Consider the following 27619-nt stretch of genomic DNA (forward strand, 5'->3'; position numbering starts at 1 on the left):
AAATCCCGCGAATTGCTTCTTTTCAAGATGGTTTTATGTCCCACGGTTCTGAAAGGGTCTGCGAGTTTTGTTTATGCCTGCTACCTGCCCTTTCCTTCACGTCCCTTGAAGATGAAGGTTTTGAAAGAAGACTGCAGCATATAGTTTCAGTCCCATAAAGTGACTTCCTCTGCAGAAAGACACTAGCTGTGGTGATCTTTGTCCACATATAAAATGTATGACAAAAGTGTTCTTCATGCTGCAGAAGTTGCTATTTTTTAAAACACTTCAAACACCAAATGTCCTCAGTAGGAGATCAGAGAGGTGAGTGGAGAGATAAAAGTAAATGCAAGAAAAGCAAGGGTAATTTTGATTCACCTATAAAGATGCTGTGCAACTGCCAAAGAAATTTGACAATTTTGTATTTTTTTTAACTGTTAATTTCTGTTTCTATTTTTTWAAAATATTAGTTCTTTGTTCCTAGGCTAAAGTGTTTTTATTCCCTTGACTGAAATAGTTACCCTCTCCCCACTTCTGAAGTGCAATTTCAGACTGAAAAGTATTTGAAGTGTTCTTTTGTCATTAGGCAATATGGATTATTTTTTAATTTTACATTTTCTGAGTTTATAATGCTTGATGGTTTTTTGAGTAATGACAGTAGTTCTGTAATGTATTTTACTTTACCAGCCATGCATTTAGTATTAAGTCTATTGTCCTGGKCTTTTGATTGGGAGTTGCTAGTAATTACATCATTTAATAATTTCTTAATATAAAATCCTCATTATTTCCAACTATTTCAGTGCAATATATTATTAGACATCTAAAACAAATTTAAACTTCTAGTTTTTATAACCTTTGGAATATTCTCAAAKGAAAATAGAATGTTATTTCAGCAAAACAAATGAATTGAGAATATAATTAAAACATACATTGCATTTAGTAATGTAAACTTCAAAATAGATCACAGAAAATCACAGTGCTTACAAGTATGTTTAGCTCTTTGCATATTTTTAATGAAAATTCTATCTCAGCAGTGTATTTTTGAGTCTTGCAGGGAGGGAACTTTCAGAATTTTTTTTCCCTTTTCTGTGCTGTTCTGTTGCAGGGGCAATGTTCCTCTCTGCAGGCTCTCCTGCCTGCTTTGTATCTCTGAAATGAGTGAGAGAATATCTGCCTGAACTGTTGCTTTTTATAATCATATATTATTTTAGGACCTGTTAGAAGATTATCTCTGTAGAGATTTGTTAAGAATCGCTGTGTGTGAAATTAGTTCTTTGACCGCTAATGAGACAGATTATACCAATAAGGCTTCAGTGTATAAATTCAGTTTTCAAAATCAGTCCTAGAAAGAATTTATATGTGGAAAATGACAAAATCTTTTTAGTACTCAGCAGCTTTTTTCACTATTATAGACTCCTTATTGAAATTCAGATTTGTACCAATATTTGTAAATTAGCTGTCGTCTTTATACTGGATCTTCTGTTGCCATAATACCTCTTTCATATTGAAATACTCTCAATAAATCAGTGTTAGAAAATAGTTGTAGTATATATTCTTTTCCAGCAGCATTTCCTTGTTGGTTGCAGTATCTGTAAAATCTAATGATGTTTAGGAGTAATGGAGTATATCTTTCAAAGCGCRAAGTAATGAGTAATAGGAGTGTTTTGACGTAGTGTTAAAAAAAAAAAAAAAAATTGGTTTCCTGCCCAGAACTTTGACTGACTGTCTGGGAATTCAATGCTGTATGTCAATGTTATGTAGAATTAGCATGCGTACTTTGGAGTGACTCTTTACAAATACAGTGGTGTCCTGCAACAGTAAGCCCAGTGTATTAATAGCTTACAATGTTCTGAGTCAGTGTTGATGGAAACCTGTATTCTTGAGGAAACGGTGTTTCCTAATAAATACTTTTCTTTGAGAAGCAGAGGTGCTTCATTTCATAAAGAATATGGTTGTTTRTTATAAAAATCACTCGTTTTTGCAGGCTTGTTTCATCTTTCACATTTCAGTATGCTCTTTTTGTTGCCTGCTCTGTGTTTGCAATAATGTATTTACCTCTTGCATTGGYATCATTTGCCTATCGTTCTGAAAATCCTGGGGCCTTTCTAAGATGAGTGTTTCATAGCTTTTTTGAAACAGCTGACGTTAGGTATGTATAGAAAGTTCTACTGGAGAAAAATTGTGCTGACTTCTTGGTTGTCAATTCCGTAAAATATTGTTTTCGTAAGATCACTGAAACAACAATGTATTATCCAAACCACAAGTTACAAATTTTTAGAGAATGCTGGAAATGTTTCTTACAACTRTTTTGGCTGTCAGTTAGAGTTTTTTCTTAGTAAAAAATCTTTCTAAAGTTGTATTCTTGGGGAGTCCAACTGGCTGTATGTTAACAGAGATGATGAGGTGAATGTGAGTGTTTATCATCTTACTACAGTTTCTAGTCTGAACAAATGTATGTTTGTCTTGTTTTTTCCTTCCTAACCATATGGCATCAAATAAAAGAGGATGTTAGGTATGATCTGGAAGAATGCTTGGTTACAGGAATCCAGGCAAGAGAGAACTGGAATTTTTTTAAGATACTGTCATTTTATACAGGGAAGAAATGATGTATTAGTGTTATAACAAGAAATGACAAGGTTTGGTGCTCTTTCAGATTAGAAGAGATGCAAATAAAAGTAGAAAAATGGTTAAAAATACTTATAATGATTTGTGAAGGTGTATTTTTCAGGTAGTAAGAAGAATGTAACTGCAAGATTTTTAATCTGGCAGTCACAAGTTCTTGTGCACCGTGCAGAAGCAAGGGAAATTCTTTACTACCAGGTGCTGATATTCTGAGACAGGCTTTCATTGCCCTGTTCCTCCACTCACTGCTTGCAGTAATGATGATGGAGTCTCTGGTTGACTGAGATTTTGTGGCTTCTTTGCTGGAAATTCATCTGGCAGCTAGAAGTGTCACAGATGTCGCTTCCAGAGGTCAGTGCCCTGCTTTCCTCTGGTGCCTCTTGCACTGCACAGTGGCAGTCCTACTTTATTCATAGGCCTTAATTGCATCAGTGCATGATCTTTTTCTTCGGAGGTGACAGCTACAGAGTTCTGCTATGTAGTGGAACTAATACTACATCACTGAAAATTTGCTTGGAGTTTATGCTTGCAAAATTTTACTGGCCTCTTTCTTAGCTGTTCACTCTTAGCTGTTTGTTCTATCCTGCTYGTAGAAACATATGCTTCTATACCCCCATAGCTTGGGATAATCYGCTATCTAGTAAGCGTTGTCTGTGCTGGACTGCCTAACTGGACCTGCAGGAGAATTGCTTCAGTGCCAAATATTTGATAGTTGGTGAATTTGGTGTTTGAATATTACCTTGCCGCTCTGTTTCAGCAAGGGCACAAAGGTGACAAATATGGCATTTATAAAGATGATTTATCAATAACTTATTCAAATTCTGTGACCGCACAAGAGTAGTGATGACAGTTGAGCTGTCATTGTTGTTTCTGTTCGAAGATCTCTTTCATTCTAGAGGTGCTTCTCTAAGCTTCCCCAGACCACGGTACCTCCTGCTGACCTCTGTCTGAATTCACCATCTGTCATGGTTTTCAGGGAGAGCATGTGGCCAATGCAATAGAATTTGTCCCTGCATTTCAGTTGTGCATTGTTAAGGTATGTTGTAAGCTTGACATACTTTTCGGCTATGGTGGCACTGGARCAGAAATTTTGTTTTCTGTACACTTCTGTGACTGAACAGCTGAGCAGCACAGTCAAAATATCTAGCAGTGTGTTGAGTGTCCTTCATTGTACTCATGGGCCCATAAGAAAAACCAACATACTGCTTTCAGGAAGGAGCTGATTGTGGGCCAGCAGCATTCGGATGTTTTGATTTAATATGGAACATCTGCAGATTGAAAACTGCCAGGTTTACCCAGTTTTCCTACRCGTGCATCCTAGCGCTGGAAGTTGTTAGAACAGTGTCTAGCACCATTTAGTCACTTATTTAATGACAATAACTTTAAAGAATGCTCTGATGTTGCCTTTTTGCTACTCTTCTCTAGCCCTTGATTGTTCATAATACCTTGATTAGACTACCAACATTTTTTCCATATTCCCATGCCCATCCTTGCCAGGTTCTTTTTTTGTGAGTTCACTTACTGTTCGATGTTGGTTATGATAAAGTCTCCAACCCTGCTTGAGTTCAGGTCCCTTCTGAGACAGACACTGTGCATTGACAGGAGACCTGTGTCTTGAGAGGATTATAATCTAAGATGATTTAAGATCAGTTTGAGGAACAACTTTGGCTATCAACTTCAGGAGTGTTTCAGTTAGGGACAGTTTCATGGAAATTGTTTTTGATAAATGTTTCTACGGAGCCTTCAGTCTAACAGCTGCTATTTCCAAGGACAGAGTCTCACAGTTTTTTTACCCGTCACCACAATTATTTTAGGATATCTTTAGTTTAGTCTAATTCTAAGTCATTTTCCAAACTTATTCTCTGGGAGATTTGATGGTGTATGTCATTTAGTGTTTGAAGGTAATGTTCTTAATATGAAGAAAAAGTAGTGCTTGTTGCTTATAGAGTATTCTGGTATTTTTCTTTATTTTACTTAACACCCTGAAAGCTACTTACTTTACAAAAAAAGAAATTACAGATATCGTTATGATGGACTAAGCGGGTGGTTGCCTCACTCTTTTGTTATATCTCAACAATTTTTCTTTGGTGAAATTAAGAAGCCAGAGTATGTTTATACATCTTATGTAGGGCAAGGAAGGAGATATCTTCAGGCAGTTGTGTCTCAAAAATTAATGTTTTCCATGATCCAAATATCTTGGCTTGCTTAAAAAAAAAAAAAAAAAAAAAAAAAAAAAAAAAAGGGTAGGGGGTGGGGGAGACAACTCGAGACCAGAAGCCCTGTCATACCAGAGTTTCTCTCGGATGTCTGGAAAAAGTCTTATACTTCTGGGATGCTTTCCAAAATATTTTCAGTGACCATTGCCACAGGCGTGAACTTCTTAATGCATTTTGCAGTAATCTCCACTATGGTGAAATTGATTACTGTCTGAAAGCTTTTAATGATAACAAACAAGCAGAGCAGTATWAATGGCATGAATTAATTGTGTGAGTGTATTTTGTTGCATCTTCAGGATAGTTGTAGAAACAGATATGTTGACTTGGGAAATCCTGCTTAAAAAAATTATGCATAACTGTAATTACATATTATGTATGTGTTATATAATTACATATTTATCATTTGAATTTTAGTAAGAAGGACTTTTGCTTACACACACACACACACACGCACACACACACACCCCTAGAAATACAGTCTTCCTCCAGACACTTCAGCTGCTACCCAAAGAGAGAATATCTTGGCTTCCTAGCAGGAAGAAAAGGGAACTATAGCAAAGGTATATCTTCTTCATATACTTATCAGGGAACTGCAGGAGCCTTATAAATGAGAGGCTGTCTTTTTATGTGCAGATTGAGGGAAGTCAGGAAATTAAAAATACAGCAAAACCTTGTAGGTTCTTTCGATGTTAATCTAGTGTGCCTAATGCTGAAGGTTATTAGAACTGGAGAGGTTAGCCAGCCCAGACCATCGTCTCCTCAAGACCAAAATCTGAGCCTCACTCATGTTCAAATAGGTTCCAGGAGTTAGGTTTTTCCTTTAAAGAAAAAAAAAAGTATATATTTATTGAGTGAAATTGTAAAACTTTCAATGGAAAGYGTTACCGGGCTGAGAAGCTAGATTTTGCAGGAACTGATATGTAACTATCACTCTGTGCCCTCTCCCAGCACAGACATGCTGCACCRAAGCCCTTCATCCTGTGCTATCACTCCTATCAACCAATGGGATTAGATAATCTGCAGCAGATGAAAAATAAAAATTTGAGCACCTGTAGAGAAAAACAAGCTAGTAAAAACAGACCTTGTTACAATGGATTAAAAAAAAAAAAAAGTCAAAGGATACTCTCTCTTCCTTGCCCCCCTCCTACCTCCAGAGCAGCCACTAGTCACATCTAGCAGAATTTTTCCAGACTGTTAACTGGTTCATCAGGTGGGTGCTTTCTCTCTGTTTTAAATGCCAGCACCGCTTCAGTTCAGAGGAATTGCTGGCCATTTTCCCAGATAAGATTTCCCAAATTCAAAATGACTTTTCAAGATTCCAACTAATAGGAGCTAAACAGAGATTTCTTCTTCACCAGGGCCTTTCTCAGATTGATCCCTCTACTGACACCACATCCCTACAGCACTGAACAGTGAAACACTAGCTTTTCTACCTGTGATAAGAAATACCTCTTTCAAAAAAGAGGGGCAGTCTTCCACCTGTCCTTAATCATGTTGCAGTTGTTCTGAATTCCAGAAACTATTATACACATCTGTTTGCTTTTGTATCATCAGTGCATCACAGGGAATAACATTGAAATGACTTCAATATTTTTCTGAATCAAGCCATTGAGGGCCTGCATCAGTACAACGGGATGCCTCTTTGGCCACCCTTTGTTATTAAGGGAGATGAGAGATGGACAGTGGAAAAGTTGTTTATCTGAGTCCTGCAAAGTGGGGGCTGCCATGCAGTGGCCAAAGGAAAGGAGCTTTTGGAAGTGTTTCACTTCCTTGCTTTGTTATCAAAAGCTAAAGCCATTTAGGAGTTTAGGGCTGGAGACTGGAGGGAGAGGTAGAGAGGTGGAAGAAACATGGTCTTTGCATCTGTAACTTATTTTTTGCCTTGCTTTTCRTAAAAGAATGTTTATGTATGCATCRTTTTTCTGCTAAAGCAGTRTTGTTCAGTTTATAGGCAGTTTAGAATCGTTTTCTATAGCTGTACCCAGGAGTATGTTCAAGCCTGAATCTCACATTGCTTAGTTGTCTGTAAGAAAATCACTTGCCTTGCTTTTCTATAAAATTTTGGAGTAATATGAAAGTATCTTATGCTTAATTTTTCAGAGTATGTTGCAAAGCCAAGTGTGGTAAAGACCATTGTGAAAATGCTGTGTGACTTTCAAAATTGAGAGAGAAAAATAAACTGAAATATAAACACAGTTAAATTCTCTTGGGTATATCTAAAGTTAGATATTAGCTAACTCTTGGCTATTGATTTAAATGCTATAAAAGTTGCCATGAGACATAACAGCTTGCATTTTTATCAGAGGCCATAGGACAGGCTATTCTGTACTGGCAGTGACAGCAGCTCCTAGATGTAAACGYGTCTAAGACTTTCCTTTGCAGGTGTAAGCAGGCGCATTTGTAGCACACCACCAGCATTTCCTCRCTCTTTCTATTTCCTTTCTCTTCTTGCTTTAGTGTAGGTCATTGGCTCAGCTGGTTCACAAGTCACTGCTTTTTGCATCTCTTTTTGTCTGTAAAATGGGAGTAATGATCCACGGATCTAAAAGAGTACAGTACTGTGTAAGATCTCTATGCTGGTAGTATTTTCTGCCTCTGGTTCTTAACTGCTTTGTAAAGTACTTGCTCAGCTGTGGTGTTCCACTTGCACATTTTAGCACCCTCATTRCAGAATACCTTAATCCCATCCTCCCATCACCAGCTGCTCCACATAACCAAGGGTTAGCAGTATGCCTGTGAGACAGGTAAGTATTAGGCAGAATTTCTGATGTGGAAACAGAGTAGTACAGTGTCAGTCTGGAAATCTAGTTAAGAGGCAGGAACACCAACCTCTTTATCTGCTGCTYCCCAGCTTTAATTCAAAGCTGTGTTGCTTCAGTTTTTGATTAAGTAGTTGGCTATCCTGCCAAACTCTTTTGACAGAGGTGTTTCATGGACACCTATATTTACTATCACTGGGCAGTAATTATTYGTGAGTTGTGCTTTCAATACAGTGAGCAGAACAAATGCTGCTGTAAAACAGCCTCTGTCAAGCTTCCCCCTCCCCCAAAAGAGTCAAAAGTGTGGCCTGTACTTCCAGCTGCAAGCCTGATTTATTTGCATTTGTGGTTCCCAGAATTTGTGGTCCCTACAATTAGCATAAACAGTTAGGTTTTTCTTGGTGTCATGGCCCTTAGATTGAAAACTGGTATTCTAAAAGGCTTTAAAAATGTTTCCAGTGATTTAATTGAAAGGGCTGTTAGTCCAAAGCTCAACCTCCGATCTACCTTTCAGAATCTGAGGAGCAGATATTTGTGTTAACATAAAGTCCTGCCTGAATTTTGTTCCATCCCTCAAGGCATAAGACAGAGCAGAGCTCGTCCTGAATGCTGCTGTTGTGTAGTAGCTGTCTTGAAGTGAAAACTGAAAATGAGAATCATCTTTGATAACTGGAAAGATGACAAATTTAACAATCTCTTTTCTTTGAAGTGAAATCTTTAGAATAATTATATTACCCTTATAACCAAGTTAGCTCAATCAAGTCCAGGGTTTCTTCTTCCGCTGTTCCCAGGGAGCCTACAAAGTTCCAAACGCAGAGGGAGAAAATGTAGGTTTAAATTACTTCAGCCTCTGGCAGAAAATGAGATCAAATTCATTAGATTTGAAGTAAGTAACGGCTGAGACCTTTCTGGGGGAGGGGAGCTGCTTATGTTTGCTTCTTTCTTTTTTCTCCCCCTTGTGCCATTTTGGACTTCAGCAGTGTTTATTTTTAGTGCATTTAAACATTGCAGAAAGAAGAGGCAGTTGTAATATGGCATATTTACATCATGCTGTCAGTTGCTGGCAGCTCAGTCGCCTGGTCAGAGAACGCGGGAGGGAACTAGCCCGTTAAGGRTGTGAGTGCTACTTATGCCCACGAGTGGCAAAACACCGTCTCAGGGGTCGGAAGGCCTTCCCAGACTAGCAGGTTGGTTTGTTTTTCTAACGTGCATTATGGGGAAATTTTCATATTGAAGAGACAGGACTAGGTCATGCTACCTCCCACTTTTTCCCTCAGCTCCTTTACAGAGTATAGAGAGAGAAAAAAAAAAAAAAAAAAAAAGAGGCAAAGTCTTTACATGAGATCAGCATGTGCTGGGTTTTTTCCCCTCGTGTCTTGCTTAAGCTCTGTGCCCCGTTACAAAAATAAAGATCTATAAATATAAAAGAACAAATGCTGAGGGGGACAAACTGGACCCACAGTTATGTGCGTGTCATCACTTGCAGGAGTGTGCCTAGCCCCATTCCTCCCAGGCTTTGTACATTCTCCRTTTCTTACGCTGTCAGCCTCTCAGGATGGAAGCGTGCACAGATACAGYCTCGACTGGAGGTGTTTTGGCCTGCCATAACATAATGTGAATTGATGTGGGGTTCATCTTCTGTTCAGATGATACATTATTTCGTGATGTGTTTATATTCTCTGTCCCCCCCCCCCAGCTTTGTCTAAAGAAAATACTGCTCTTGGTTTTGCTGCCGCACTTGAATGTTGCAGTGAGTGTATAATACCTTTCTCCTGAAACTAAGCAGCATTTAGGTCTGATCTCTCTTACGTGACACGCTGTCTCTGTTGTACTTTCAAATATAGGCACCCTGTGATTTCCCTTTCTTGGAGACTATGCTCTGTCTCAGTGTGTGGGTAGAGGCCATGTAAATAAATACCAACCACATCTTAGCCTTCAGTAGGCATTTCCTTTTTCCTGGTGGCTACAAAAGAAACACTTTCTCACAGTTTGGCTTAAAACATTCATAAAACTTTCCTGCCTCCAGATTTTTTGTTTAGACAATCAGATTCTTGGTACATATTTTTCATTGGTTCTATTTTTACACTGCTGTGGTTCCTTAGTTTATCAATAAAGTGTCTGTCATCACTTCTTGTATTCTTGATAATAGAATAAATAAATGATTATAGGCAGATTTTATAATATGAAAGGTAATAGTTAAAGAATAAAAATTAAGCTTATCTATTTTTTTCTTAGTAGTGATGGAAAAAAGTAGTAACTTATGAATACCTCTGCCAAAAAGATTCAAGTTATAAGCTTAAATGCTTGAAATATAAAAACAAAGTATATTACTATATAGTCCAACTTTCAACTCAAAAATATGATTTGCTTTAAAAAGCAAAAGTTAAAACGTGTCCTGCTGAACTTACCTGCTATGAAATTTTATCARGTTTATGTCATGTAGGCATGGCAGCAAAACACATATGTTGTTGCCTTTTAAATGCTACAAGTACTGTTTATAATATTGGAACAGGTCTGCTGATGTGACCTGTTTTGATAAAGAGATGGACAACTGAGGTGTTTTTTACAAGGGCCTTTGAAATAGGCTTTTCCTTCTACTGAGACCTGTTAAAAAGCTGTCTAGGAAAGTGAGACATCACTGGATGCGTCACTGTAATGTTGTTATAGTTTCACTCTTATGTATGTTCTCATCTAGTTTAGTTCAGTAATCTTCTGAAGCTTAGCCAAGCTGAATTGCACCTGCGCTCATAATGCTTGTATCTCAAAGTTTAGCCAGAACTTCTTCCAGTTCTTTACAATAGAAAATACTTTATATATATCTTCTGGAAATAACTGGGAAATATGTACTGAGAAACATGAGTCTTAGTTGGGTTTGACCCTTTTGCTCTGTTTTATGTAATTGCTTTTGTATTTGTTACTGGAGCCACCCCACATAAGTAACGTCCGTGTTCATAGTTCCTTGACAAGTACAACCCATGCCGGCTTTCACAGCTAGTGCTGATGGCTAGAGGGAGGACAGTCTGTCTACTTCATGTTGGCAAAGAAGGGACTGTGAAGGAATCTTAAGCCTTCCAGCCTTGGTGACTTTATTGAACTTCCTTAGGGTTGTTGGGTGGCCAAATTCATGAAAATCTCAAGCTATATTTGGTGTCTGCTACACAAATTCTGGGCTGTAAATCTTCTCCCAGCTCTGTCACTGCCATGGTAATGGTACAAGGCTTAACAGTACCTTAACAACTTTTAAATGTTGTTAAGCTCTGTACTGTATTAGTACCTTGTCAGTAGTTTTAGCATGATATACAAAACTAAAACGGTGGTATGAGGATGCAAGTATTGCTGCTCTTGTCTTCCAGAGATCACTTCTACTTAGTATAAGCCCTATTAACAGAGCAAAATGGAGAGTTTTGCCCTGCTTTATTAATCAATGAAAGGACTTCAAGGAATGTTAACGCAGTGGGAATAGTTAATTATTTTACGTCTTTTTATTCTGACATCACAAGGTAGCTTGAGAATGTTACCAATCCTTAATTTTGAGGAGTCATAGGAAACAAATAATGTAGAAAAGGTAAAATTACACTGATCGTGCTCTAAATCATTAGTAATGAGACAGGAGTTGACTGCAGCAAGAGTGAATTGGTCGTTCCTACTGTTTGGATGATGAACTGCTAAATTAGAGTATGGTTTTGTTTAGGTATTACCATATATATATATGTAAGCTTATTTACATATGTGTGGTAATATGTATAAGAGGTATGTGTGAAACCTTGTTTTTGTGTGATTTTTTTTTATTTTTAATTTGTGGAATGAAAATTTATCACTAGGATCATCAGGTGCCACCTGTAAATAATTAATCATAACAACCTTAGAGATGAATTTTGTATCACAAGTTACTCCAGTTGTGATAGAACATTTCTCCATTGACTGTGGATACTTTTATTTTAGTTAAATCTGACCCTTTTCTTTTTGATATTCATAGGAATGAAGAAGAAGAAATGTAGGTGCTTAGATTCTTGATGTGAGACATTTTTATTAGCTGTCATCTGAACTGGGTCAGTGAAAAGTAGGACTGGAATTTAGGTTTCATTTCTGCTGTGGATATGTGTACACAGGATGACCAGACATTTCAATCTGGATTATTCCCTTGTGGTAATAAATGTACTGAAGACATTATCAACTAAATAGAACATGCTAATTTCAGATTTCTTTGAGATGTCTTACACAGTGTTGATTTGATCTGTTTTCTGTAGGAAAAAGAGAAGAAGTATATGCTTCCTTTGGACAACTTGAAAGTGCGGGATGTTGAAAAGAGCTTCATGTCTAGCAAACATATCTTTGCATTATTTAACACGGAACAGAGGTAAGAAAATGTGCTATTTGCAGATAGTTCTGTGAAGGTGTACCTGGCTGAGCATTTTAATCACTGGGAGTATAGTTCTAGTATTTMCACTATGTGGGTGAACAGAGGTCTTGACGCCCTTGGTTCATCTACTTCTGTGCTATTGCATAATCATGGAACAAAACGCTCGCATCCTCCTTGCCACTCGTAGGGGGAAACAGCTCCATGATTAGTCATGTAGTTCTTCTGTATGGCTGAATAGTCATCTCCTGAGCCTATTTTTGTTTTGTTTGGCATTCTGCTAAGCTTACCAAAACATTCATGACTTCTGTACCTTGTGACCAGATTCARCTGGTGTAATCACAAAAGCTTCATTAGAATTTTCCACTTTTTCCAGTGGAATATCGCACTGTTTCTAATCTTGGGAATCATTCTGTTATCTGTTTGGGTTTAAATACAGCTGCATGAAGAACAAATGAGATTCCTCTGCCTCCCTAAGTCATCAGAATCTTTGCTTTCTAGTGTTTTGCCTCATACTTTTCCTTTCAGACACCATCCTCTGATCTAACTGGTATGGGTACTCCATGGAAGACAGTTAAGATTCCTATGCACAAATAAGTCAAGAAAACATGGAAATATTTAAGGTCATACAAGTGATCTGTTTGTGTGTGTTTTTAAAAAAACCAAAAGGAAAAGTTGTATTTGCAGCTAGATCAGTGAAATTGCATTTTAGTAGATGAGGTGCAATTTTTGTAATTTTTTTTTCCAGAAAAAACAGGTAAAATTACTTGTAGGGGTGACATTCACTCAGGTCTTTGTTTTCTTCCTCTCTTCTGCTAAGTCCCTTCACTCCTGCTCCCCCTTCTATAACCAAAGCTTGGCAATACATTCAGATGTTGTTCAGAATGATGAGGACTGGATGTTGCTTCCTGCAGAGCCAGCTGTTGTTGCTCCTGAACTGGCCAGAAATAGTCATTGCAGAAGCAAGGAATGTCCCTCCCTCCTGCAAAGTAAAAGCAAAGCACAGGCTTTCTGGGCTGTTCATAGTTTCTGCTGATTCCAGAAGCACAAGAACTAAATGCGAGTCTCTCGACTGCCTTGTGAAGGCTTTGCCTACATCTGCTGACTGCTCAGCTGACCTACATATGGGCATTGTCTGCCAGGAGATGCACTTTGAAAAAGTGCCTCACAAATACTTGCTGGGAATAAGATTTCAAACACTTGACCACTTGTGTTTCTGGAGCACAGAAAAAGCTTTGAAAAACTTGCTGTGTTTTGAAAAAACATACGTGTTTATCTTCAAATGCTGAAAATTAATGCAACTCTGACTATTTTACTGTAGATGTGCATGAATAATCTCATCATTGCACATAGATCAATCAAGAAAGATAATTTTTTCCTAGTAGCTCCAGATTAGCTTGTACATATTAAGTTTCTTCCGTGAAAAGTCTTTTAATTTTAGTGCATTGTTTCTCCTTTTGGCTAATGGATTTGCATATTTTCTACATTTAAAATATTAATCACTGAACTGTTGTGAAAATCCAAGAGAAGCATTTATTTCCCTTGACAAGTCTAGGATTTATTTGGGAGTTATAGAACTGCACATTTACATTTTCACTGGATCTTTGTGCAGACTGCGCAGCAAGGGTTTCAAAGTGAGATGTCTAAAATGTTTGCTGTATCTGTAATAACCCTGCCCATCTGGGCTGTGAGTGGGTCCTCCAGCATCTGCATGCTGCTCTAAAAACATCCTTACAGCTACGTGGACATGCTAAGACATGACAGCGCAGTGATAAGGTGCCAAGATAACTTTGCCTTGGGAGGGGCTGTTTATGAGGGGAATCCCCGAGCTTGAAAGGAGGCAGAACTAGTTCTTGAAGAAATATTTACTGAATTCTAATGCAAACAGCTATTTCTCCGTTGCTATGAAACAGCTGGGTATTTTTGCTATTTCTCAGAATCTCCTCTCTGGCGTGAATTGAGCAAATCAAGTTCAGTATCATTTTGCTATCCGCTGCCTCCTAAATTCATAGGCTGTAGCTGCAGTAGCTGGGATACTGGGGTAAAGTGATCTAGCCCTCAGCTGAGCACTCTGTTACTGTTATCTATCCCAGATTACTGGAGAAACTGAAACACAGAAATAGTGGATATAAAGGCTCTTGTTTTACTTTATGCTAATATGTTGTTTTCTGGTTTCTGAATATATGGGGAGTTGAACATTCTTACATTCTAAATTCATTATATTGTTTTCTACTTTTTTTTTTTTTTTTGAAAAGCTAGTTTTTGAGACACACACGAGCTTTCTGTTTTGGAGTCTGCCTGCTGAGGGTTCTGGCTATGGAAACATTTTGCTATTTAAGATGTAGATTATTAAAGAACAAAGGCAAAATCATCTCCTCCAGCATCCCACATCGTGTGGGGACTATTTTGTATCTCCCTCTCTTTTTTATATATTTTTTTTCCCCATAACCTGCAGGAATTTTTTTCATTGATTATGCAAATGTTCTTAATATACAATTAAAATATTTTAATATTCAAGCAAAAATCTTTTTAGGAAAAGAATTTTCATAAGCTTGTTCTCTTCTTTTTCCTTCCCAGGCCCTCACTGTGTAGGTATTTGCTACAGCCATATGTTTCTGATACTATACATTTCAATAGTTTCCTGGATTATGCACGGCATTTTTTCCATTTATGAAAGCTTTCCAGTTGTGAAATACAGTTACCAGGGAAATCCTCATTTCACTGAATAGAAGGAGAAAMCAGCCTGAGTTAGGAAGCTTGGGGGTAGAGGCAGGAAGAAACTAACAGTATCTGTCACTTTGATTTACTGCAGAAGTCAACAGTTCTCTGACAGAAATCAAATGTGATTTGGTAATGTGTAGTAAATGGAGACTGTGATGATTGATTTCACAGTGAAGATGAATTCTCATGAAATGAAGCATAATTGCATGTCTATGAAAAACCTGTGTTGTGAAATAATTAAATTCTTTTCATATTACTTTCTAATTAAAAATTTAAAAAGTAAAGTAAAAAAAAAAAAAAAGAACCCCTGTATGTGAAATAGAAGTTGTACTGCTTAAAGAAAAGAGGGGAAGGGTTTGCCTGCTGGCAAACTAAGTAATTATTTAAAATTTTTGAGTGGGCCCATGTACTTTACTTTATAGACACCATGGAGATGGTATCTATAGACACCACACTGGAGATGGGGTTCTCTAGTTTACTTATCGTAGCAGCACTGGATACTAAAGCAAAGTACATTAGGGCAACTGCCCTTTAACTCATGGGTCACTTTTGGCAGTGTCCATCTACATGAATCTGCGTTAAAGCAATGAGGTTGAGCTGCAGGATTGAGCAGTGTGTGTCTACACCTAAGGCTGTCAAGAAAGTGAGAGGTATTTTGTTGACTCCTCCCCTTCTATCTCCACAGTAAAATACTGGTGAATATTTTAGGCTGCAAAAGAAATCAAATATATGCAAAATATTTGAAAATAATTAATCTGTAGAAAAAAACAAATGTCTGCAGCATTGCTGCATAACATAAAGTGAAATTGTGCACTTTTACTCCTATGAAAAGAGCAAGAAAAATAAATCTCTAACTGCCTTTCACGTGATCAGAGCATGATTAGGAGAAATTTGTGTGAACAGCTTGAATGCTGACTGTTTCCATAGTTCCTCACCGTGCAATGAGGTATGCCAGGACGCTGCTCATGAGTACTGGGCAAATATTCCCAGAGGCCCAGAGCTCAAGGACTGGAGCCAACTTTAGAGACTCTGGTGAACACARGGCAATTTAAGGTTTTTTGCAGGGGGTGGGGGTGAAGGGCTGGCCGGGTTGTTGTGTAGAAGTAGCCAGTGGCTGGGTTTCTGAAGCAGGGCTAAGAATGAAGGAGAGAGAATTTTGTCAGCACATGTGCTTACATGCAGCAGATTCACCTGTAATGTCTGAACTGATGCATGTACGAGACTCTTGTGCAGAGTTCAAGAACAAACAAAACAAACCCTGTCCATCCCAGGAAGTTTACTTTTCTTCTAGGATTTCAATCTAAACACTTTGCCTGTTCCCCASCTATTTCCCGTAAAAATTATTTGCTGATTGGCACTTTTTCTTTTAGACAAGTACTGTAGTTTGGGATAAGAACTGTAGTCTTAAAAGTGCCTCCCTTTAGGATCTGTGCAACAGTCTCAGTTCTCCCTAGTTAATAAGGGCGAGCAGTCATCATATCTCATGATCATGCCCAGTGGCTACAAAGTCCACATGGCACAATTTTACTTGTTTCTGTGCTGCCCTAAAGTAATCTTCTGGCTTTGCAGTAGAGTAGTTACGCTTTTTTGYTGGTTTATTTTGTCAGTAGCGCTCCATCTAAATACCACTTCACCTTTAAGGAAGAAGGAAAGAGGAGCAAAAATTATCTTATTTTGCCTCGAGTAGAGAAGAAGCTTTCCCTCCATCTCTTCTCCAAGTTTGAAGAGATGAGTTCTTCCTCTTCTGTAGGAAAATAGATTGTACCAGGTAAACATTCTGAAGTTATAAAATGATAGTAAGCTGAAGTGTTTGTTGAACTGGAGAAGTTTCATGCCTTTCCCACCAACCCTGTGAGTAACAACATATAAAATGAGGAGGAACTATCCAGTGGGGAGTCCCTTATCAACAGCCTTTCTTATGCAGGCAGCTTCTGTTCCTGTTCAGGTTTTTCCTTTCCGGGGAGGCAAAGAAGCAGAACTAGTATATGAAGTCCTCTCTTCCAGAGGAAGGTCCCACCAACTCTCTCTGCTCTTCCCATTCCTGCCCAGCCAGTATCTGGATAAAACAGAATAACTAGACTCAGTTGGTTAGAGCATGATGCTGCTAATGCCAAGGTCGCGGGTTCAGTCCCCATATGGGCTACGCTGAGGGTTGGACAAGATGATCTCCAGAGGTCCCTTCCAACCTTACCATTCTGATTCTGTAATATTGTTGCTTTCTGCTCCTCTATGGTTCTGTGTAGTAAGGGGATGTAAGTAGGGAATTGAAAGTACAAAATTGTTCCTCTATTTATCTGCACAAGAATAGATCCTTGCAACCTAAATGCACCTTGAGAATTGTGAAGCAGAGTGACAGAACCTACCATCTCTGCATGAGAGATGAGTATTTGGGGCAGAATTATTGGAGAAACAGATTCTTAATCTGAGAAATAAATGAATGATGGGAGAAGAGCCATCAAAAGAAAATTTTGAGGGCAAACAATAGCTTCTGAAWCATGAGTGCACTCCAACTCTTAAGAATAAAACTGCCTAAGCAACTATTGTTTGAGAGGATCCAGGAAAGGGCACTGCGTCTATTAAGTAAAAGACTTGACAATATTTATCTTGGGTGCCTGCTGTCTCTTTCATGGTACTTCCAAATGAGCAACGGCAGATAGCAGACCTTGATCTATTCACAGGGAACTTCAGCTGCAATCTTCCTGCTCGTAGGCTGATCAGTGCAGATCATCTCCTACTCATTCACTTTGGTGGAAATTTTTGCAAAACACAATAATCTTCCTGGACTCTATGTGATATTTAGTTAGCTATGAACTTAAGCTAAAAGGTTGGGATGGGAATGCAATTACACAGGGATTTTGAGGAGACATAAGAATTCAAAAGCTGGTCCTGTAGAGGTTCCAAAGAGGCCGTGAAAGCTGAATGTTGTTTTAGGAATGGGACTTCAAATGCATTAGAACCTTAAATAAAATTACTGAATTTCTTCTTATGGAYAGCAACTAGTTAACTGCTATCCATATATAAGGGAAATTGGAAGAAAGCCAAAATAAAGGGAACCAGTGAAAGGAGACCAGGTCAGAGGAGGTGTTGGATGGAAGCCAGGTTAAGGGAAAAAGCYTAAAATGAGATGTATGTTTAGTTACTCTTTTTGAATTACTAAGAAAGCTAAGCCCCAGGAAGAGCTGGACTGTAAGCTATTCACAGTCCTATGTTAGAAATGAAAGAATGAGAATCTAATTAAAAATCCCATTAATTTAATCCAGAAAAAAGCTGCTGAGTTTTTTAAACAAGTAAACTTCTAAGATGCTGATGAGTATAATATTTAAGAATAGGAAAATAAACAAACCTGAAGAGTAAGTGGCCATTATACCTTAGTTCCATTCCATTACAAAAGGTTGCGTTTCCTAAAATATTTCATTTTTGTCATCACTGACAAGAATACTTTATTATAAAAAGCAAAACATAGGACAGTGGCTAGGTGATACAGATGAAAACTGGCAYTACAAAGCAAAAATGGGTTCTTGGAGAAAGAAATAGCAATGCTAAAGCCATGCAATAAATGTGACAGTTATATGCCAAAGTGATTGTGTAGGATTGGAACATTATGACACTTACCAGAGATACGAATGTGGTAAGGCCAGGTCATGACTGGTGGACTCAGCCTGCAGGACAGCTCTACCTTGCTTGGTCCCTGTAACCCARAAAGGCCACCACTGCCTTACCCAGGGAAGAGGAGGACTGGAGCAGGAGACGTGCTCCCTCCACGTATGATGAGGCTCTGACAGCTGTAAGCAGTTATGTGTCTGTGTGGCCCCCAAGACAGGTTCCAACACAGGCTTCCTTCCCTCACCACAAAAATGATCAAACTCCCCTTCTCTGGGGAATTATGAAGTATTTTTRTGCCAGTTACTATCACTACTGCAGATTTTGGCCTACGTGATGTTAGTTTTGGCTGTAATTCTGGTCTGGATTACCTATAGAATTTTAGACACTTTGTTGTCCAGGCTCAGTTATATACTAATCAGCATATCTTCTGTTCCTTTTCACCTTAAAACTTTGTGCGTGCATGTGTGTKCAGACTTGAAAAGATCCCTATACTTCTGGGAGACCACTTAGATGAGTTATATGGTAAAATCCTTAAATGATGTTATTTGATGGCATTGTATCCGAGATTTYTCTTTGGCTTTTCTGGCTAGTTAGAAAAAAATATTGTTCAGAGCCATTTAATTAAAATTAATTAACATTCACATTGGACTGRTCTGAAATGGCACGCCTTGGTAGAAAATGTTAGTCATTGCTGTTAACTCATAGCAGATGGTCAGTTCCGTTTCTTTCATACATATGATTTGCGGAGCTTCTACCAGAGCTTTCATATAAGAAAAATAGTGTATATATTCAAACCAGCCATTGTGTACTTGCAGGTGCCCAAAATGGTACACTTAAGGTTGAATAAGTGAAGTATATACAGCGAGTTGCGTTCAAGATTGATTGTCTTCCTGAATAACGSACATATATTTAGAGTGTGTGAATTCCATTACTTTCTCTCTTTCTCATTTTGTGTGGCTAGGTATCCAGCTCRTATGCAATGCAATTGCTTTTTCAACAATCAAAAATATTTCAGAATTGAATCTTTTACCTTTTTCATGGAATCAAGTGAGCCAACCTGCATTTGCTTCCACAAATTTGAGTTTATTTTAATTCTGATTGCATCCTAATAGATAGACCGGAAGTTCACAAAAAAGTAATTTTAGATGATAAACACGTGCGAAATCCCCATCCACTCTTACCTCTTTCAGTCTGTGAGTTCACTCACTTCAGTGCGACTGCTCAGGTTAAGTATGTTTGTGTGTCCTTTGCAGGATGAGTTAAATTGGTTATGAACCAATTTACTATTATTCYTGTTCTGTAATTACTGTTCTGTCTCTTCCTATATTGGCAGGTTTAGAGTAGGGGCAAGATTAAATGCAACTTCATTTAATCTTGATTTTTATTTTCTCTGTATATTCAAAAAATTTCATGCACTTAAGGTATGTGTATTTTTACTGAATATTCCAGGCCCAACTTGCTCTAAAGTGTCAGAGAAGCTGCCTGTGCATACAGTTAGTGTGTGGATATGCATCACGTATGCATGTGTACCATCTGTATTTGTAATGTGTTTCTATACAGTGGTTCCCCTTAAACTCTTTCAAGGTTTGCTGGAGATTATTTAATCTTAATATTTATAATAATAAATATATAATATTTATATATAAATATATGATTTTTATATATAAATATAAATATTATAAATATAAAATATTTAACCTTATCTTACTATTAAGAAATTGCAAGAGAAATTGTGGATCTCGAGAGCTAGCTGTTGAGTCCACTGAGCGAGCAAGGTGCAATCAGTGCGGAAGGAAACCTACTAGTACCGCTTCCACTGCAGTAGGCAACTGGCAAGCTCTTTGCTTGTGGTTTTCCATTCAGTTTTATTCCATTGTTGGACCTGGATCAGTTCTGCTGTTTTTGTAGGAAATCTAACTTTTCCCTATGGAATCTTCTGCAACTCAGAGTTTGGGACAAATGGGACAGGAATCTCAGTAACTGCAACAGTGCTCACTCTTCAAAGTTGTCTGACATTTCTGTTTCCTTTTGTACACTTTCGAATACTTTACTTGCATCCTGCATTTTCATATTAGGGTTCTTCTGTGATGGAAAGGGTTTTTTAAAAAAATACTGTCATTACCTTCAGATGGACAGTGCAAATGTCATTTCTGCATTAGAAAGYTCACTTTGAGCCCTGAGGTATATGGAGGAAAGTAATCCAGTGTGCTGGAAGCAATGGTAACAATAAAATGAAGAAGCTGCTAGGTAAGATGTTATAGCAGATTATCTGCTGAGCTTTTGGGTAATGGGCCACAGTCTAGAAAAGATAAGTCCTGAACTTGGAACCATTCCAGAATMTGGAATGCTTCTTTTCTCCAACTATATGTTCATCTCCAGAAGCAGTTGTATTGTGTTTTTTTCTGGAATGCTATTATTCAGGTATRTGTATTTAGACTATTATAAAACTTGTAGAAGATAAATGGGAATCTTCTGTATTTTTCATTCTAGAAAAAAAAAAAGTATTATTTTAATTTCCAGGAATTCAGCATAGATACATTTTCATGTTTGTGATGCTGTACAGGATATTAAATAACAATGATGAAACTCTACAGGAAGAAGTAGCATAGGCAGATGTAGCATAYAAATATAGCTTTGCACACAGTTTCCTTTTTTTGTGTATTCATGTTTAAAAAATGTTAAATATTTAAGGAGAATATTACACACACATTGTACTGCTAGGCAGATTCCCATTTATTGCATCTGTTTGTTTCTATGGTCCCTTAAATTTAAGATGTCTGATTTCTACTGTTGAGAGTTCTCCTCTTTTGCTTCTTGGTATCCTGTATTATAGTATTCTTTTTGATGCATAACATCCAATTTAGCTGCTACAGAGATGAGAATGAGAGCATGACCTCATTGCATTCCATATRGAGTAAATAGGTAAGGACTGATAGTAACATTCTGTGCTGGTATCTTCAGCAATTAAAAAAAAAAATGGAAGAAAAAATGAACCAGAAAATTTGAATTGTTTTCAAGAACTTTTTTACAGCTTTCCATAAGATGACAGCAGACTCCTAATGACTAAAACATGTTAATGTGTTTTTGTAAGATTCTGCTAGTAACAGGAAAAAGGACAAACTATCTTCAGAAGTTACCTTGGCTTTATTTACTTTGAAAAATTCCTGTGCCTTTCAGTGTTTCTGGAAGAAAGAAAGGCAAAGGGAGTCCTTTGGCAAGAAAGCTGATTTAGGAGACATGCATCCATTTATCTTCCCTACTAGTACTACCCTACTGCAAGCTTCCCATGAGGTCTGCCTTAGTGTGTCTTTAGTTCCTCATTTATGCTGTGAGCTGAAACCTGTTTTCCTTGGTGATGGTAGGGTAAGGTTTGCTACGCTGCAATAGTGGGCTGCTTGGGCACTGTAGTGAGATGGGCCTCAGGTAGCAGGAGGCATCCAGCAGCTTGGTCATAAGGTGCCCCTAGAATTGAAAAATTCATGATATGCAGACTGGAATCCTGGTCTCCTGACTCGCATCTGTTCAAGGCAGTAGGTTAAAATCCCTTTTCATAAATTGTTCAACCTGTGCAAGTCACAAAAATGTCAAAAAGTTTCATGTATAACATGACAACCCTGAAAAAAGTTTTTCATAAGCTAGTGTCATGTTGTTTTGCTCTTGCAGATAAAGGTTTTTGGAATTTCTCTGTCACTATGTTTTACAGCCTTTATTTGCTCTATTGTTATTTTTAGTCATTTTTTCTGAGCATATCCCTTACTATTTCAGTTTCTCTTTTGTACACTGTTATAGCTGCCTAGATAACTTAGCCAAAAACTTATCTCAGTAAAAGTTTCTCCTAACAATAAATTAATGCACTTTTCTCTGGAGATTTCATCTTGTTTTTCTTTTCATTTTCATTGAGTCTGTTGCTTTACTCAATAAACATTGACTTGGAGTTTCACATACGGTAAATTGATTAAAATTCAGGTGTGTTTTCATCAGTTCAAGATAACAGGATCTGATAAGGTGGTTCAGGCTGTCTTTTGCCTTAAGGCAGTATTAGTACATTTAGAGCCAGGAAGAAAAAAAGATCTCTCTTTTAAATTTCTAATTAACAAAAGATCCACAGCACTYGAAATCACGTGCTCTATCAGAGGCTTTGCCTGAAATATGGGACCTGACCCTTTGATGTCACTTTGTCCCTCTGTGGGCTTGTTTGCCTGGGGATGAAACCCAGCTGAGCTGTGCTGAATGGCACTGAAAGGCCCTCCAGCCACATCTCCAGCCTGGGTGCTTGAGGGAGTAGTGCGAGCCCCCGTGCTGAGCACGCTGGTCAGGCTGCTTAGGTGTCRTCACTGAAATCAGTGAGAATGATGGCACGGATATCAAGAAATCTCAGTTTGTCCATTTTTTTATGGTTTTGAGTGCAATCCTTAAGCTTGCTAGTAATACCTAATTTCTCTGTCTTTGGGGGTGGATATGTTTTGTCCATTTTGCCATACTGTGGTTTTGCTGCTGGTAATTTAATGGTTGAGTTCTGGGCCTCTTCATGCTCAGGCATGAGCAGCTACTGTTCAGTATCAATTTTTCTATCTGTTCCTTGTGACATCCTCTAAAAAGCATGGCTAGGAGCTGTTTGTAGGTGATGTTGATAAAGGAGAAGCACTTCTGTGAGTGGGAATTACATCAAGTCAGTTGTATCCCAGAAGGGTGGAGGGCGAAATCTCTCGAGTCCCTGAATGCTGAAGAAATTGGCCTATCCAATAGTAATAATGGCTTTATTTCCCAGTTCTATGGTGTATTCAGATTTTTTTTTTTTTTTTCCAAAATACGGTAGCAGAAAAGGCCTCTTTAGTTGCATAAAGAACCTCTTGTTGCTGTCTTTGAAAGTCAAATGATCCTCTTGCTAAGGAAAGGAAATAGTCTTGTTGCAATGGAAGATTGATTCTGGTGCATCTGTTCAGATCTAGCAAAATGTGGTTTCATAACCTTTGTTAGCTAAGCTTGTGGCCTTTCCTAAAAAGGCTGTTGGCTGACAAATTTACAGCAATCTGGTCTGTATGTGGACTTTGAATTCGGAAACTAATGGCTAAACCGTAAGGGGAAAATCTGCTCTGTTTATTGGAGAATTTACAAGTACCACTTTCCTTCATATTAAGTATTTTTCCCCCTCTCTCTTTTCTTCCATTAAGTGATTCACTATGTGCATTGCTTGCATTTTTGTAATTATATTAAGTACCTGCAATAGGTATTATTTAAACATATCCCAGTTTTTTTATTGCAATGGCAGATACCAGTTTGTTTTTTTTTAATCTGATAGTTGTTCATTTGTTTTCTTTTCCTTTTTACTGCAGATGCCTGAAAGTTTAAAAGGATGTATAGTGCACTGAAAGGACCTAACATGGGAAAAGATTCCATCATTAATTATCTTGGTATTTACTGCTTACAACAGCAGTCAGTCACAAGACACAATTTTATTGTCATATCTTATGTGAGTGTTTGTCCTCTGCATCCCAACTGCATTTTTTTCCTAAATGTGCCCCAATTTGGCAAAAAGCTGGAAAAATGATTTTAAGTAGTTACACAGTCCTTTCAGATCATTATTATTTCCAGAGCTCTGCTATTTTTAAGTTCTCCATGCAATTATTAAACAAGCACCTGTCTCATAAATTCTGTTATCCAAAACAATTACCAAATCATTWCTGATCCCAAAGGATTTTTAATTTAAAATGCTGTATGCATGATAGAGAGTAGTAAAATTCTAGTTTTACAATGTGGTGCTCTTTGTTCTAGGAATGTTTACAAGGATTACCGTTTCCTTGAGCTAGCCTGTGACTCCCAAGAGGAGGTGGATAGCTGGAAGGCATCTCTGCTACGAGCCGGTGTCTATCCTGATAAATCCTCGGTAAGTTAAACAGCTCACTAGTTTTTCAGTAGCTGCTCTATTTGAGTCAGAACCACAATCTCATCATCTGGGAAGACACCAYGTCTGCAGATATTTCAAGAAATTATAGCTTTCTTGTTATCTCTTCTACAGTTATTTTAAAATATTCATAATGAAACATTTTAAGATTGATTAATGTGTTAAACCTCAATATAAAAAAAAAATCTKCCAAAATATTAACCGTTGGTTCTGATCAGTGAAAGCATTGAGCCATTTGCAGTTTCCTGATCTTTGTTGCTRTTAATGTCTTCTAAGGTAAAGATGTGTTCTGAAGAGTTTATTCCTGCAAGCTCTGTATCACATAACTGATGGAGGCATCTAGGCAATAATGTTTGTTCTACTTATTCACTGGATGTTTTTGTGTATGAAACACATGCTGAACCTTTCCAAGATGATTTTACTCAGCTAATGGTAATGTAAAGCAAATTGAATAGGGAACAGAAAAGAGGCCTCTTAATTAAACAGAAAGGAGAGAAAGTCAGRAAATAAATATTCCCAGCAACTCTTTCACGTTTTGGGGGCTCTGTCTTTTTGTATTGTTCTTTTTTGTACAAGTTAGGGAGTGGGGTGTTAACCCCATTCCCAAAGCCCAGCTTCCTCAAGTGCTAGTGCAGCTGAAGCCATAGCAATATGGACGATAGCACCAGAACTAAATCTCAGTACTGAACACCAGTGTTGGTTAAGCACCATTCAGACTATGGCTACTTCATTTGAATAAGATTTCAGTTATGAAGTACCTTTATAACTCATGATGAATCTATAGTACTTTTTTTTGTCTCCCTCTACATGGTTGAACTCCCAAGAGATTTCATCAGTGTAGGAGGAGTTCTTAATTTTCAGGTTTTTATAGTTTTGGGCTGTGCACTTAAATGGTTTGAGGTGAAAATATCTATGGTATCTTTCTCCATTCTTCTTTTCAACACCTTCTTCTGTAATATTGAGTGAATATTTGAGGGGAGATATCCAAAGTGATGGCTGACTTCAGCACTAATAACTGTCATTTGAGCCTTTGAAAGTTTTTCTCTCTCTAATATATGACTGACCTTTCTTCAGCAAGTATGCTACTCTGCTAGATCCCTTCAGGTCTARATCTGTTCTGAGAAACGATGCTTTATTTTGATTAGTTTTTTTTCCTGTCTGTGTTCCATGGAAGGGCCAGCCCCCTAAAGTCCTCTGCTCTGGGATCTTGTGCTCTCTTCTGCCTTGTCGTTTTCTCCTAATTCTATATCCTAAAGTATTTTCTCCTAATACTTCCCTTATACTGTGATACCTCCACAGCTTCCAGTATAACTCTGTTTGTATCTGTTTGTATACTGCTATTTATGCGCACAAAAAACCTGTGATTTCTTCTCTTCATACTAAATTTCAAGGCTGTCATTGAAAGTTAAATCAGAGAATGAACTGTTAGATTCTCCAGTTATTTTAGGAATGAGCAGTGATGATGATGATTTTTTTTAATGGGCCARTTACAAATTTAGCTGGCAACTTACCACATGTCTGAGACTTTATCAATACTTTTAAAAAATTTTCAGTGACCCTTCAGTACGTTGCCTGTCCCCACAGATCAGTTCTTACCTAAGACCATCAGAAGCATTTTGCAAGAATTAATTATGAGAGGTTATCTGCTTAATTACTAGAATTGAAATATTATAGTTTCCTTTTATTGCTCAGGTTTTAATGATGTTAAATCAGATATAGCAATATGCTGTTTTAATCTTTTATTCTGTGTCATTTGTCATATTCGTATATTTTATGCTTTATCTTTAAGCAAGACAGACTGGTTGGATTTCCAAATTTGTCTTCTGTCCTCCTAGCTCTTCCTTACCCCTAAAAATATTTTGCATTCAAATTTTCTAAAGATTGTTTTTGTTTAACTTTCTTAAAGGAATCTTAGATATAAGATGAGACATTTTTGTAGGACAAAAGTGAAGGGAATCTTCAAAATTCAGTTCTCCCTTGAGCTGAAATAATCTTTACGTTGCAAAAAGAGTGAGTATTACAGTCTGAAATTCAGCCAGTATTCTACTCTGTGGGAGTAGCATGCTCCTGCAGGCTCTGCAGGAAGAGATTGTTGATGCTACTCTAGTCTTGCAAAGTACCTTGTACCTACAAGACTGGAGCTTCAAAAGTGTACTGAGAAGCTGCTGAAGTTTTGAGTTTTGTAGAGCAAAAGTTCCAAGGCTCATGACATCTTAGAAACTGCAGTATAACTTCAGCAAAAATCAGTAGTACTTTTTTTTTTATTAAGATCATGTGCACCCACATCAGTTTCAGATCTTCCTTTGACAATATGAAGTAGTTTTCAACACATCAGTTAGTCTTTTATTCTCCTTGAAAGGATTAAAGGCCGTGTTTTTGTGCAAGTGACACTGCTAGGGACTAGGTGCAATTCTCACTTCAGTGTTTCCTCACAGTTTTGCAATCCCCAAGTTAAAAATGCAAAGAGGTACCCTAGCCCTTTCACAGGATGACCKTCTCACTGTTTCACATGTACAAGTTACAGCTGGTAACTTTAAGTATCTAAGACTCTGGCACTAGAAGTAGAAAAATTGCTGCTTAGAAATGAAAAATAGATTAATAGTGCTGTAAACCTGGAGTACTGCAGTGGTGAAGCCAGCCTGCTTTCTGTAACTGCCAGAGCAGTGCACACAGCCTGGAATTTGAAAGTTAAGCTGTGTGTTTTCATCAACAGTTCTGCTACTCATGTACAAGACGCTGATGTAAAATCCAACTCATTTTCCCTTAGTTGAGATACCTTTGTAGTGGCAGGGATATTAGGAGTCTGTCACTGTATTCAAGAGATTTGTTCTGAATCTTCCCTAGTAGCAAACTCCACTAGGAATATATTTTTTCTATTGTTTTTCTAATAAAGCTGCTTGAAATTGTGTAATTACAGGCATAAGGAGGCTCAACACTTCTGCCACAAACACGAAGACATCCTCCACCTATTTGTCCCCAGTACTAATTTAATTTGTAAGCTAAGTCCAAGATTGCTGTTTTTTTCCCCCCCTTAGCATATACTACTTAACGTATTAAAAATTAAAGGCCAGATGTCACTCCATTCCTCCATTTCCTTGCTTCCTTTTGCCTGCCTTCCCTGACCTCCTGCATATGGAGACACACACTCACATTCATATATTCACTCTCTTGTTAACTACCTTCAGCCACCCCAAAAAGTTGCTCCATGAGCCCCTGAATTTTTTTGCAGTTTGCCAAGTCACCTCCTTCGTCCAGGGAATTTGCTTTTGTCAGGACGTGGGCTTCGACAGCCACCCAGATAGCAGTGAATCARTGTTTTTATTTTTCCAACCCATATGCAAGTCAGCTTGCTTGATATAAATCACACTGTGGCCAATTCACTTTGAAACGCGATATCCTTTTACCAGCTGACATTACTGCTGGGTTTCGGTAGTGATGCATCCAAACCTCCTTTTTTAAA

At 37.8% G+C, this 27619-nt stretch overlaps 1 protein-coding gene across 9 annotated transcripts in view; it reads left to right on the plus strand.

Annotated features, from left to right (window-relative positions):
- DNM3 (dynamin 3) overlaps window positions 1-27619 on the plus strand; it is a 187100-nt gene that overhangs the window by 103416 nt on the left and 56065 nt on the right. For all 9 annotated transcript variants that reach the window (XR_014895264.1, XM_085300254.1, XM_085300256.1 and 6 more), the window contains 2 exons: window positions 11824-11933; window positions 24030-24141. Coding sequence is in view for 8 of the 9 variants with exons in the window: in XM_085300254.1 (XP_085156380.1) it covers window positions 11824-11933; window positions 24030-24141 (222 nt within the window). In the remaining variant the exon portion in view is untranslated. The remainder of the gene's footprint in view (window positions 1-11823; window positions 11934-24029; window positions 24142-27619) is intronic.

The sequence above is a fragment of the Rhea americana genome, unplaced genomic scaffold, assembly GCF_003343005.1.
Source record: "Rhea americana isolate MKP2758 unplaced genomic scaffold, rheAme1 scaffold_162, whole genome shotgun sequence".
NCBI classification, from domain to species: domain Eukaryota; kingdom Metazoa; phylum Chordata; class Aves; order Rheiformes; family Rheidae; genus Rhea; species Rhea americana.